Consider the following 12,110-nt stretch of genomic DNA (forward strand, 5'->3'; position numbering starts at 1 on the left):
TAACTTATATTCAGATAAATATCCCAGGCCAGAGTGCCTGAAGTGCATCATCAGTATTCCATGAAGGAGCTTACAGAAGTTTTGGGAAACCACTCTCTTAAAAGTACAATGACCAACATGAAATAATGTGATCAAAAATAGTAACAAAAGGCATAAGGAACCACATGAAAAGCCAGCTATTGGACTGTGAAAAATATCCATATTGTGATTTAAAATCTTTATAGCTGCAGCAAAAAAAAATCAGCACAAAATCATATTTTGCCAAGTGACTCCCTTTTATATTCCAACAGTATATTCTTGTTTACTTGGTTTGATTTTATTTTGGATAGAAAAGCATAAATTGCAATGATGCAAACAAACTAAGCAGGTTTTTTCCCCCAAATTTTATATTCTGTTACATAATAGAATATAGAATAATTTTTTATTAAGAAAAAGATGTTAGAAACCCTGGAGTGTAAAAGCAGACAATATTTTTAAAAATGGTTTCTGTTCTTGCTGTAGTTGTACACCACAGAGACAGTCAGCTGGATGTTTAAGAAAGGGAGGGGCATCTCCAGTTCCTCGTGTTTCACCTTTTTGTTGCACATTTGTTGATCATTTAAGGCAGAGGCTTGTTCCAGACAGCTTTAATTAAACTATGCTGTGAAACTGTATATGGATCAATGGAAATGATCCATAACAAGCTAATCATGTATTTAACAGTGTTCAGTCCAGTTCAATCACCTTCTAACATTTCTGTGGCTTTACATTCATGTGGCAAAGCCCTGAATGTGTATATGTATTTTTAATCCATCTCATTAGTGACCATATGCTTTGGCTTCAAGGGAGACAAGAACTGTCTGCAATCTGCCAGGGATTTAGGGACATCAATAATTTGTGAATAGTCATGTTGGTACTGGTCGAAGGGTTAAGTGTTCTGCACACCAGGGGCAGATCTTTTGGGACTGGAACTCTTAGTCAACTGTTAGGAACCTGATCCCCTCTGATGCATCTTTTGAAAGTACATGCTGCATGTCAGATCTCTGCAGCAGAAGCAATGGAGCTTTATTAGCTCAGGGATTTTAAAACCTGCTCTAAGCAATTTAACGATATCTTTTGGTTAAAAAGTGAAGGAAAGATAGTAGTAATATGAAAGTGATTTTTTATGTACTGGGCTAAATGTGATCTTCCTTCTTGCTACCATTTTCCTTTTTGCTACCATTTTCCTTTTTCATATGAGCTATTAGATTACTACTCCCCTGCAGATATCCAGTGAAGCAAGAGTATGGCAATGATAACAGGGAACCGATTTTGAAAATGTAAGTGGATTCTGTGGCCTCGCCTGATACTGCCTAAATCCTGCTGAGGCCAGTGACAGCAAAGATATAAAAATCACCTCCTAGTCTTTTGGAATTCCCCTTCAGGAGCTCTTAGAGCACTTTTTTTCTACCTAGTATGAAAATCACCTTTAAAAACAATAGTTTACATGCTTAGTTTGTGCCTTGTTATATGGAAAGGCTGCTAAGTCAGCTTGAGAGATCATCAAATTATTGATTTCATTATCCTTTCTTCACAAAGCAATGGCAGAAATAGATCATACTGCCAAAAGATACTGAATAAATTTTGTTCTTTTTTAAGTTTTAGTTATGTTCATGTTCCTCAGCTCATCTACCTTCCTTTACCTCATTCCCGGGGGAAAAAAAAAAACAAAACAACAAAACAAACAAACAAACAAAATAAAAACCACCATAGCAGTCCAGGAAGACACTTCATATGGAACTTCCTCCCTAAATTTCTGTGGATCATCTGGGAGTAGGGGGATCCATCTTGCAGGATGAAGTTCACCTGCTTTGAGCAAATTTCATGTACTTACAACCATAAAAATCATAGGATGGTTTTGGCTGGAAGGGACCTTAAAGGTCATCCAGTTCCAAATCCCCTGCCTTGGGCAGGGACAAGTTTCACTATACCAGATTGCCCTGAGCTCCATCTAACCTGGCCAGGAACACTCCCAGGACTGGGGCATCCACAGTTTCTCTGGGCAACCAGTTCCAGGGCCTCACCACACACAGTAAAGAATTTTCTCCTACTACCTAATCTAAACCTACTCTTTTTCAGTTTTATGCCATTTACCCCTTGTCCTATCACTACAGTCCCTCTCCATCTTTCTGGTAGAGCCTCTTTAGGTATTGGAAGGTCACAGTAAGGTCACACTGAAGCTTTCTCCTTTCCAGGCTGAACAAATGCAATTCTCTCAACCTTTCCTTTTAGGAGAGGTTCTCCATCCCTCTGATCATCTGTGTGACCTCCTCTGGACTCTCTCCAGCAGGTCCATGTCCTTGCTGTGCTGGCACCCCAGAGCTGGTGCAGCACTGCAGGAGGGGTCTCAGCAGAGCAGAGCAGAGGGGCAGAATCCCCTCCCTGCCCTGCTGCCCACGCTGCTCTGGATGCAGCCCAGGACACGTTTGGCTCTCTGGGCTGGCAGTGCCCATGGCTGGGTCATGCCCAGCCTCTCACCCAGCAGCACCCCCAAGTCCTGCTGGGCAGGGCTGCTCTGATCTGTCCATCCCCAGCCTGTGCTGGTACCAGGGGCTGCCCTGACCCAACCCAGGTGCAGCACCAGCACTTGGGCTTGTTAAACCCATGAGAATCCCATGGACCCATCTTAAGCTGTGTTCTAATGGCACCAAGGACATAGTTTTCAGGCAGCATGGTGTCTTCCCGCTCTCCCTGTTTACATGCTGCATGCATTGGTGTAAAGGCACCTCAGCTGGGCTGTCAGCTGTGTCAGCTTCCTAGAGGAACATCCTTCATTTTTTTGAGATATTTCCTTCGTGTTTCCCTGTTGACTTCTGTTCCTTTAGAAGTCCCTGGCTGGTCTCCATAAAAACTGCAAGTGTGCTGCAACGTGGCTAGCATAATTAGTGTGGACTGTCACAGGAAATGAAAACATCCACAATGCACACCAATTGTTTACTACTTGATAAACAGCTGCTTTTACTTGTACTTAAACATTCCATATCAGGGCAGTTTAAATAACTGTAGGACTGACATCAGTCATCTATAGCCTCTATTAAACCTTCAGCAAATACACTCACTGTAACCCTTTGTCCTTTACTTGTTTTTGCTTTTAAAATCAACTTTTGTAAGTATGGCACACAACTGAGCAAGCATTCTGACATAAAAGGAAGGACATTTTTGTAAATCTTTGTATTCAAACGAAGAGTTACGTATTCAGAAAACACTCATGGCCATGGCTCTTATTTATCTAAAAGCAAATTTGAGTAAAAAAATATAAATAGTGTCTTTATTAATCACCCTTCATTAAAAATATACAATTAGTATTGGAAGATTTATAGTAACTTATTATAGCAGTCAAATACATAGCTATCAATTCTTTTAGTTTGCTATTATTGCATAGGTTGCCACAGATTTACAAATTGTGCATTGTCTTCTGTGAGACCTCAGAGTACAACTTTACTGTTTTAGAAGACCCAGTCTCTGCTTTTTAGGCAAAGTTTGCATGAGCAGACTTCTGTCCACAATTTTTAAGTGTATAAGTATGCACATCTAAGTTGCACTGCTTTCATATCAAACTAATTTATTTGTAAATACAGTAAAATATTTAGAAGCATATGTCCCAGATTTTCATCCACATTTCATTTATGAATGTAGGCACTGGCAACAGAAAAGGCACTGGTCTTTAGGAAAGGTGGCTCTTCCTGGTTGGCATGCAAGTCCACTAGGGCACATTCAAACATAAATATTTATGGCTATTTTAGCCACCTCAAACTCTCCAAAGAATGGAGTTCTATTTCCAGATACCCCCACTTTAAAATTCTCCCTTTAAAAGGAATACCTGGACTTGTTTTGGTAGCTTTTAGCGCTGCTTCACAGCTTTTAATCCTGTGCATAAAACAAGGAAAGACTAAAATTGTATTTTCACAGTTTTAATTGATGAAAAAAGTAAATATAATATTAATAGGGTGATATCAGTGATTTTGAGGTGGCTTATCTTTATTGCCTTCTAAGTCAGAATAGGCATAAAGTTTTCTGAAGTCAAGTTTTTCAAGAAAAATGCTAGTTGTTAGTTAATTACTGGGTCACTGCTGAATATCTGTAATACAGATAATTAGTTCCTTTTTACACACCAGATAAAGAAGTTCTTTGACCTTTGAGGTGACTTTTGATCTTTGGCTCACCCTTGTCTGTCTTTACCTCCAATGTCAATGATGCTAATACAAAAGGAAGCCAGCAGAATTTCAGAAGACTGGTACTGTCTTCGCAATATTTTGTAGGCAGCATTGCCATTATTACATTAATTTACTCTACTGCTGCCAAATAAAAAGAGAGGAGTTTTGGCTTCAGTGAATACAATTGCAAAATTCCTGTTTTATCCTGGATGAGGTAACACTTTGACTGAACTGCCTATTCGCAGTTTCACAGGCAGTGACGCCAAAAAAAAAAAAGCTCTGACAGTCTGCAAGTTCTGCCCTCTTTACACCCTTTCTAGCCAAGATTGCTTAGTGTTATAAAGAATTGCCATAATCCCAGAAGCTGCTGACAGAAGTAAGTTATTGAAACAAGAACCTTTGCAGGCTCTACCTTATCATTAGGAAACTGTCTTTTGTGGGTCATTCAGCAGATTTTTGGTAGTTTTCTTTAGGGTTCTGGGTGGTTTGATTTCTAGCATGTTCACTGAGGCTGAGCATGACCAAGCATCTCTTGATGCCAAGTTTAAATTTTCCATTCTTTATTTTTCTTCTGTATTCTAATTAGATCTTTTCAATTATTGGTTCTGTTCCCATAATGGACTTCGAAATTTGCAAACTTCTGCACACATACCAGTCCTTTTAGAGTTTCTTGTAGCCATATTCTGTATTTTTAGCAGTTTGAATCTTACTGTAATTCCAGATATTCAGTCATACATATTGCCATTCCTGGACTTCCCCCATTATGCCTTCAAGATGGCATGCATCCATTGATTACAAATTGAAATCAAGTTCATAATATTTTTTAAAATAACCCACTTTAACTTTTCTTTTGATTGATGTCCCACAATGGGACTTGAGAAAAGAGTTTCCTTTATAGACAACTATGTACTGGTCATCCAAATATCAAAAATTACAAAGAACTGAATTTCATCTGGCCTCTTGGTATTTTTACTACCTGCTCTTGTTCAGTTCTCTGTATCTGTAATCAGCAGACACTCACTCAGGGTTGAGAAATATGCATTTAACTGTTTTGCTAAATTCTGGCCTTAGGCAACATCTAAAGTTAATCTCAAATTAGTCAAAAAGGAGGTGGTAGATTTTCCTGCTATATGAATTGAAAATTTAAGAGTTGCATTTCATTTCCTTTTGTTAATTTCTAGTCCAAAATAATTTTCAGAAAAGTATTTAGAAATCATTCTTAAGAGATAGGACACATTAAGACAAGGGGGATTCACTAGTTGTTCTGTTTCTATTTTAGGACTGCAAGAATACCTTGAAAAATATTTGGAAGAGAAGACCCCAGCTCTGATTTTAGTACCTGTGGTGGATTTACCTGACAAAGATGTTATTCATGTAACATGCTGGCTAAGCTAGCAGTTTAAAGGAGATGAGTTGATATCAAACACACATCCATTCCATCCAGGAGAGGACAAAGAAAGAGTTGATGCTAACTCCGTTGGATACTTTCATGAAGCAATATTGCTTTGATTTAAGCAAAGTCATATTACCTTGTTCATGATGCCTCATGATATGTGACAGAGTCAGGTTTGTATGAAGAATAAAGCTTTCTTTTAAAAATAATGTACTTTTTTCTCACTTGTTTTAAGATGTCTGCTGGTTATAGCAGGTGACTTTTGGGAGATGCAGTTGGTCTGAACACATTGGTTCTTTGTTTGATATATTTAGTTCTGGTTACAACACACCAAATATAACTTTAGATCATTTGGGTGGAGGTGAAACTAGAATATTACTCCCAATACTGTTTTAAAGACTGGATTCCTTTCAATTCTAGGGTTGAATTTATTCATTTTGGGCCAAGTCATGAAAGCCTTATTTGTGGCCAGATTTGAACCATTTCCTAGCACCCAGAAAGAAATATTCAGAGTAGTATTTAGGATGCACATTTTACTGGAACAAATAATGGAAATGCTGGCCAGACAGTAGGATTTGCCACCTTGGCTTCTAATCCAGGGGTATTTTTGTGTTTTAGATCTGGTAGACAGCTGTTATTAAAGTGCTACCAACATTCAGGTAACTACCAGCTACCAGTATTCACAGCTATCATAGACCCCAGGCTTCAGTTTTCTCCAGAAAATCAACAGGAGTTTTTGCACTGCTTTCACTAAAACAGGCTCAGACACACAGGTGAAGCTCTGTCAATTCCATTGCCACTGATCTTTTACGCATTACATAAGGTAAGTATGGAAAAGAAAGTCTTTTGGACTTTGCTTGAAGCAATAACACACTGCAGAAGAATCTTACTTTCAGACAAAGGCTACACAATTATATCTTCAAGAACAAGTATCAAACCTTTACCTTGCCTATATACTGTCACTGTTTCTCTTCCAGAGTGTGAGCACTGGAGCTAGGAGACCAGCACTCCAGTTATGCTTCTCTTCCACCAGCATATAGCTGAGATACCTCCACAAAACTCTACGGCAGGATGTTCACATTGAGGTGACTATGAGGTGGACTTAGCACTCCAGTTCAATTTTCTTCCCCACTATCACAAATGCACTTGGCAGCACCTGATATAAAACAAGAGACTAAAGAGGATCTTTCTCTGTTAGAACTTCTACATGTACAGCGTACTGTGCTGATCAACATTTGAAATTAGAAACTGTTAAATGTTATTGTCCCTTATTATTGCTTCCAAATAATATAGCAGAGCTGCCATCTTCTAGCAAGAATTACTTTTTTCACAGATCTTTAAATGTTTTTGAAAGGAGCAAAGCAACGAGTTTTTTATGTAACAGTGTATGAATAAATGCTTGTATTAGATTTCTTAAGGAAAAAGAGATTAATCTGTTAACAATGCATTAGTTGATTAGTATTCAGGATCATTTTTAGGTTAGACTTAAACATATTTGATCCTTTCCCACGATCAAAAAAGGACTTGTTAATACCTGGATGTGCCTGGTTTATTTGAATTCTACTCTTTTAGAAGGCTAACTCATTTTCTCACTTCTCCCTGAAAATACCAATATTTTATATCTCTCAGTGTGGACTGTCCATGGGCCAAGACACAATGGACTGTAAGAGAAGAAGAGAATATGTACTTTCAGAGATAAGGGTGAAGCTTATTTTTCCATTGATGCATATGGAAACAAAATAGATGGTATAAATTTCACTGTGTCTCCTGTAGCAGTCATTTTTTTCACTGTGAGTTTAAAAAAGATGAAACACATTGATCTTAGCTTTTGTACTGTACTGGATATTTTAAGGTAGCAGGATATTCACTCCTAAAGAAACCAGCTTTTCCTGCAAGTCTTCCTACAAGATTCATGATTCAAACTAGCCTGCTTTTTTTCTCTGTAGAGCTGCACTGAGAAATGGTGACAGAATGCATTGGTCTGAAAAACAGTGTGATCTTTTATTTTTCTCTCAGCTGAAAACGAGCTTTTTCCTTTTTTTGAGAGAAATAGAACTTCAACAGGTTTAAATTGTGAATACATAAAAAAGAACAGTTTGCTGACTTTTTCTCCTAGAGAGGCTTCAAACAGTTTCTGAGTGGTGTGAACGACTATAAGCTCAATCTACACTGTTTTAAGTATGAACAAGGCCATTTGTGCAACACTGATGTGCAAAGTAGGTGAGTAAAGTGGTGTGCCATAGAGAGGCCTAAGACTCTTATAATAGAGAGAAATAGCACCATTTTATCTACCTTAAGATGCTGGATTTCCATCGGAATTAGTGGCTCCTACTACAAATAAGATGTTTCAGCAGAGCTCTTTTTGACTTTCTTTGTAATAAAGTGGTAGACAATGATATGACCTGGGGAGATGGGTACAGACATGCACACACACACAGACACCCACACTGTTTAGTGAAAAGAGGGAAAGACATCAGTACTCAACATTTATAGATATGGGGGGGAGGTTGTGGTTTTTTGTTGTGTTGGTTTGGGTTTTTTTCACAGCAAGCTTAGTGGAGTGATTACCCCAGTAAATTTTAATCTTGAGACTATAAATTCCATATGTGCTAAGACACTGGTTTTGAGGACTTGCATGCACACAAATTCTTCTCTTTCTCTGATTTTTACTAAGCCTGCAGGAAAATGTTTTGTATACTTATTATGACACAAAATGTCATTATTCCAGAACCCCTTATGTAATGGGTGGAGAAAATGTCTTTAAAAATGTAACCCAAAGTTTTAATTTTTCGTTTCTCTGCTTAACAAGTGTTAGAATATGTCTTGCACGTCTTCTCTGCTTCCTTTTTTTTCCCAAAAAATAATCTATGTCCTGTTACAGTTCTTTTTGTCCATAAAATTTTGTCTCCTACCTCCTTTTAAAAGTCCCTGTATATCAATTTCTTTAATTGCTTGAAAGTATGACCAAATGGCTCTGTAAGACCAAAACTGATTTAGTAACTTTGTGCTGTACTCATTTCAAAACCCAGTGATGGCAACAGTATCAGTGAGCCTTAACAATGCACATGGCTAAGCTGCTATAAAGGCACCAGAGCTGATATTCCTAAATAGATTTTCAAATGACATTGAGATATTTTAAGCAGAGATTATTTAATTTTTTCCCTGTGAGTTTTACAGTTAGGTAATTCAGGAGCTGATTTGTTACAGCAGATAGCATGGGTGCATCTTTCCTCTTAGCCTTCAGAAGTCTGATGAGTACTGGAAGCAGGATGTCTCCTGAGTATTAGGGAGGTAATCTGAAGCAGCTCTTCTCCTTCAAGGACATCCTGTTCAATCCATTATCTCCTGTCTACGTGCAGAGTCTAGTCTATCAAAATACAGTGACTCTGACAGAACAAAAAATTTATTTCAAATAAATGAGTGCATTGGTTTAATAAAATATTTCTACTGCATGGTGTAATAGTTCTCTAAATGAACACTGAAATCCTAAAATACAGAAACTTTTCATGTGTCCAAGTTAAATCTTTGTTATTTCTTTCAGGATGGCTTTCCTGAAGCAAATTTAGTTTGTTTTATGTATTAAAGTAAAACTGATCTGAACTCTCTGAGTACTAACTGGCACTTATTACTTAAGTAACCTGCTTTTACTGTTATAAATGTCTGGCATTGAGAATACATATTAAGAATACTTGACAATTTACTAATTTATGATCTTTTTACTTGTATTTTAATATTTCTGGCAAGCCAGCCTGTGTTGATGTATTAGACAAACATTCAAAATACAGACTTGAGATTTTGAAAGCTTCTTTTTTTTCATCTTTCATCTGAACACTGAATATTTTTGACCTATTTTAAATTTTAATTTTAAAAAACAGACTGGGTACCTGTGAATTGAACTCATATGTTACATGCAAGTGCCCTTTTACTGATGATTCACTGCTCACAAATTCTTGGATTTGACTTCTGTTGGATTAATTCATGACTAGGATTTGCCTGTAATTTCCTGCTTTTATCATTTTTTAGAGCACTGCCTGTTTTTTCCCTACATTCCCAAACAGTCTGGTTGTTCTGAGGCTCTTGGCACAGGTTATGTCACTGGCCCTAGGACTCCTTGCCATTACCTTGGCTCTCCATTTCACTTGCAATGTTTAAAAAACATTTGTTGGATATGTCTGCTCATCCTCCATCTCCTATTATATGGCTGTTTTGTGACTGTATCAATCCTAAATCATTTCAAAATGCTGTTTGTATGATTTAACAGGGCTGATGAGACTTACTGTCCACAGTACAACAGGATGGACTCAAAATAGGTCAGATTTCACATTTGCTTTTCCTAGCTTTCAGAAATTCTGCTCTGAATTATAAAGGTCCCCAGTTCAGAATAAAAAAAAAATGCTTCAAAACAAAAAGACAGGCTGAACTAAATGTCATGAAAAAACTGTCAGCCACCCTGCTCTAGTAACCTGTTAGGGTAGATGTTCAAATAAGGAGACAAAGGTTAGGACCAACTCCACCCCTTTTCCGGGAAAGTTTAAGCACATCCATTAGATTTCTTGTGCCTTTATTTCCATATTTGTATGTTTTCTCACCCTTGTAAATGTGTTAGCAAAGGGATGCTATGTTGTAGTCATACAACCTGCAATAACAAAAAGTTTAGACTGAGTGAGCAGCACACATGAGTGTGAAAGTAATGTTGTAGTGGGAACCAGAACGAATGTGATCACAGACAGAAATTTGCATGAGCACAATCTGGAAAGCTTTTCTCCCAGCATACTGCCTGCAGCAGTCTCAGATCACAGAAGTCTATAATACATCTAGTAACATTAATGATACATTTTACAGCATGATTCATCCCCGATGATCCTGAAGTGCTTTAAAGGTCCATCACATAAAATGTTCTTGGTCCATCACTGGGACAGCCACACACATGCTGGGGGCCTCCCCTGCCCAGCATGAGTGTAGGCAGGTCTCAGGTTATGCTGCTGGGAGAAGAGCTCCCCCTCTCTCCACAGCCCCCAAGGAGGGGTATTTGCTTTGGCAGAAGAAGCAGTTTTAAACCTCAAAGGCACACCACCTGGCAGCCAGAGTTATTACTTTCTGTTACTCACGAGAAGATTTGTTCTGCTTTAGATTTTGGTGTGATAGAGGGGGGAAATCTCTCTTCTGTGCTCTGTCTCTATTGTCTTTCTGCAATTCCTGCTACTGGCAGCTGTTGACACTACTGCCTTTCCATAACACCCTCCATACATCTCATTATTGCCATTCCCTCACTCCACAAGACATCATTTGTCTGAGCTAGAAGTTGAAGCCATTGCATTGGGGGTGCAAGCGCATGCAAGCATTACTTCCCCTTCACTGATTCCCATGGGTTTGTTGGGAGCTGCCTTGACATTAGTTTATTTTGTTGCTTATAAGAGACCAGAGGCCCAGAAGGAAGAAATACGTTTCTCAGATGTAAGAGTTATCTCGTTGCAACAAAGTTCAATCCTACTCCCACACATACCCAACCCTTCTGCAGCAAGACCCAGATACATGCAAATGTAGAGCCTTTTGTAACTGAACCAAATTACCACAGCTCCAGAGCTGGATCTGTTAAGGTTCAAAGCAGGAGGTGTTAAAGGACATGAAATAATAGAAAGGAAACACAAAAAAGAAGTTGTTGCCAAAGGAATGGTATTACTAGGAACTGGTGGGGAAGTCAAGCTAAAAAGGCAAACAACAGGTCTAGGGACCTAAGGGGTTTATTCTTTATTTATGGGATGTCTTTGAAGGAAAGGACCCTGGACTGCCTTCTCACTACTACTAGTTCTTACTATAAAAGATTAATGAATGAAGAACAAAGAGGTATAAATAGAGTTGCCAGGAAAGAGAGCCAGAAGTGAACTTTAAAATGCATGTCTCATCCCTTTAACACAGTAAATGCTTTGACTACTCTTAACAGCATGCTTTGGTGTGGTCTGAAGGTGAGGATGCCTGAAATGAGGGTAATATGTAAGAGAAGCCACCAGCTGTGCACCACGTTAAGGGACATTTCTCCTGGGTACTGCCACAAGGAATGTGGTTAATAGGTCTTGACTGGAGAGCTGTAGCCCATAAATGTGCTTCTCGTCTGTGTTCCTTGATCAAGGTGCTACAGTGTACTGAGATGTTGATTCAGGACTCATCTTCATTGTTATGGATCTTGTATAAAACTAACTATTTAAACACTGAAAGTCTGAGTATCTCGTATTGCAGCTCAGATTAGGCAAGCCAAATGTGATTCTCTTTATGCTACAGTCCCCAGTGCAGACAAAAAGCTTTCTCAGGTTGAGATCCTGCCACTCACGTAATTATTTAGAGAAAGACAGCTCCACTGCTTCAACTCCAGTACTTCACAAGAGGAATGGAAACATTAGGAAAAGTTTTTTTCTTTGATGTAGAATATGCTGCCACTTTTTTGTTATTAAAATAGGAGCTAACTTTAAATAAATAAAATTTTGCCTGGAGGCTTCTGAAAACTAATGTTGTGTTTTGACAGTGTCATTTTTCTGATTCCTGAAAGCATT

The 12,110-nt window shown here is 38.3% G+C and overlaps 1 protein-coding gene across 8 annotated transcripts in view; it reads left to right on the forward strand.

Annotated features, from left to right (window-relative positions):
* DPH6 (diphthamine biosynthesis 6) overlaps positions 1-8,289 on the forward strand; it is a 197,706-nt gene extending 189,417 nt beyond the window's left edge. For 5 of the 8 annotated variants that reach the window (XM_033514979.1, XM_015630808.3, XM_015630809.3 and 2 more), the window contains one exon: positions 5,452-5,774. In XM_033514979.1, coding sequence (XP_033370870.1) covers positions 5,452-5,567 — 116 coding nt within the window. In that variant the 3' untranslated portion in view covers positions 5,568-5,774. Of the gene's footprint in view, positions 1-5,451; positions 5,775-6,183 lie in introns of those variants that run through there. The other 3 variants (XR_004497796.1, XR_004497795.1, XR_004497797.1) reach the window with 3 other exon arrangements.
* The last annotated feature ends 3,821 nt before the right edge of the window (positions 8,290-12,110 follow it).

The sequence above is a fragment of the Parus major genome, chromosome 5 (assembly GCF_001522545.3).
Source record: "Parus major isolate Abel chromosome 5, Parus_major1.1, whole genome shotgun sequence".
In the NCBI taxonomy this organism is placed as follows: domain Eukaryota; kingdom Metazoa; phylum Chordata; class Aves; order Passeriformes; family Paridae; genus Parus; species Parus major.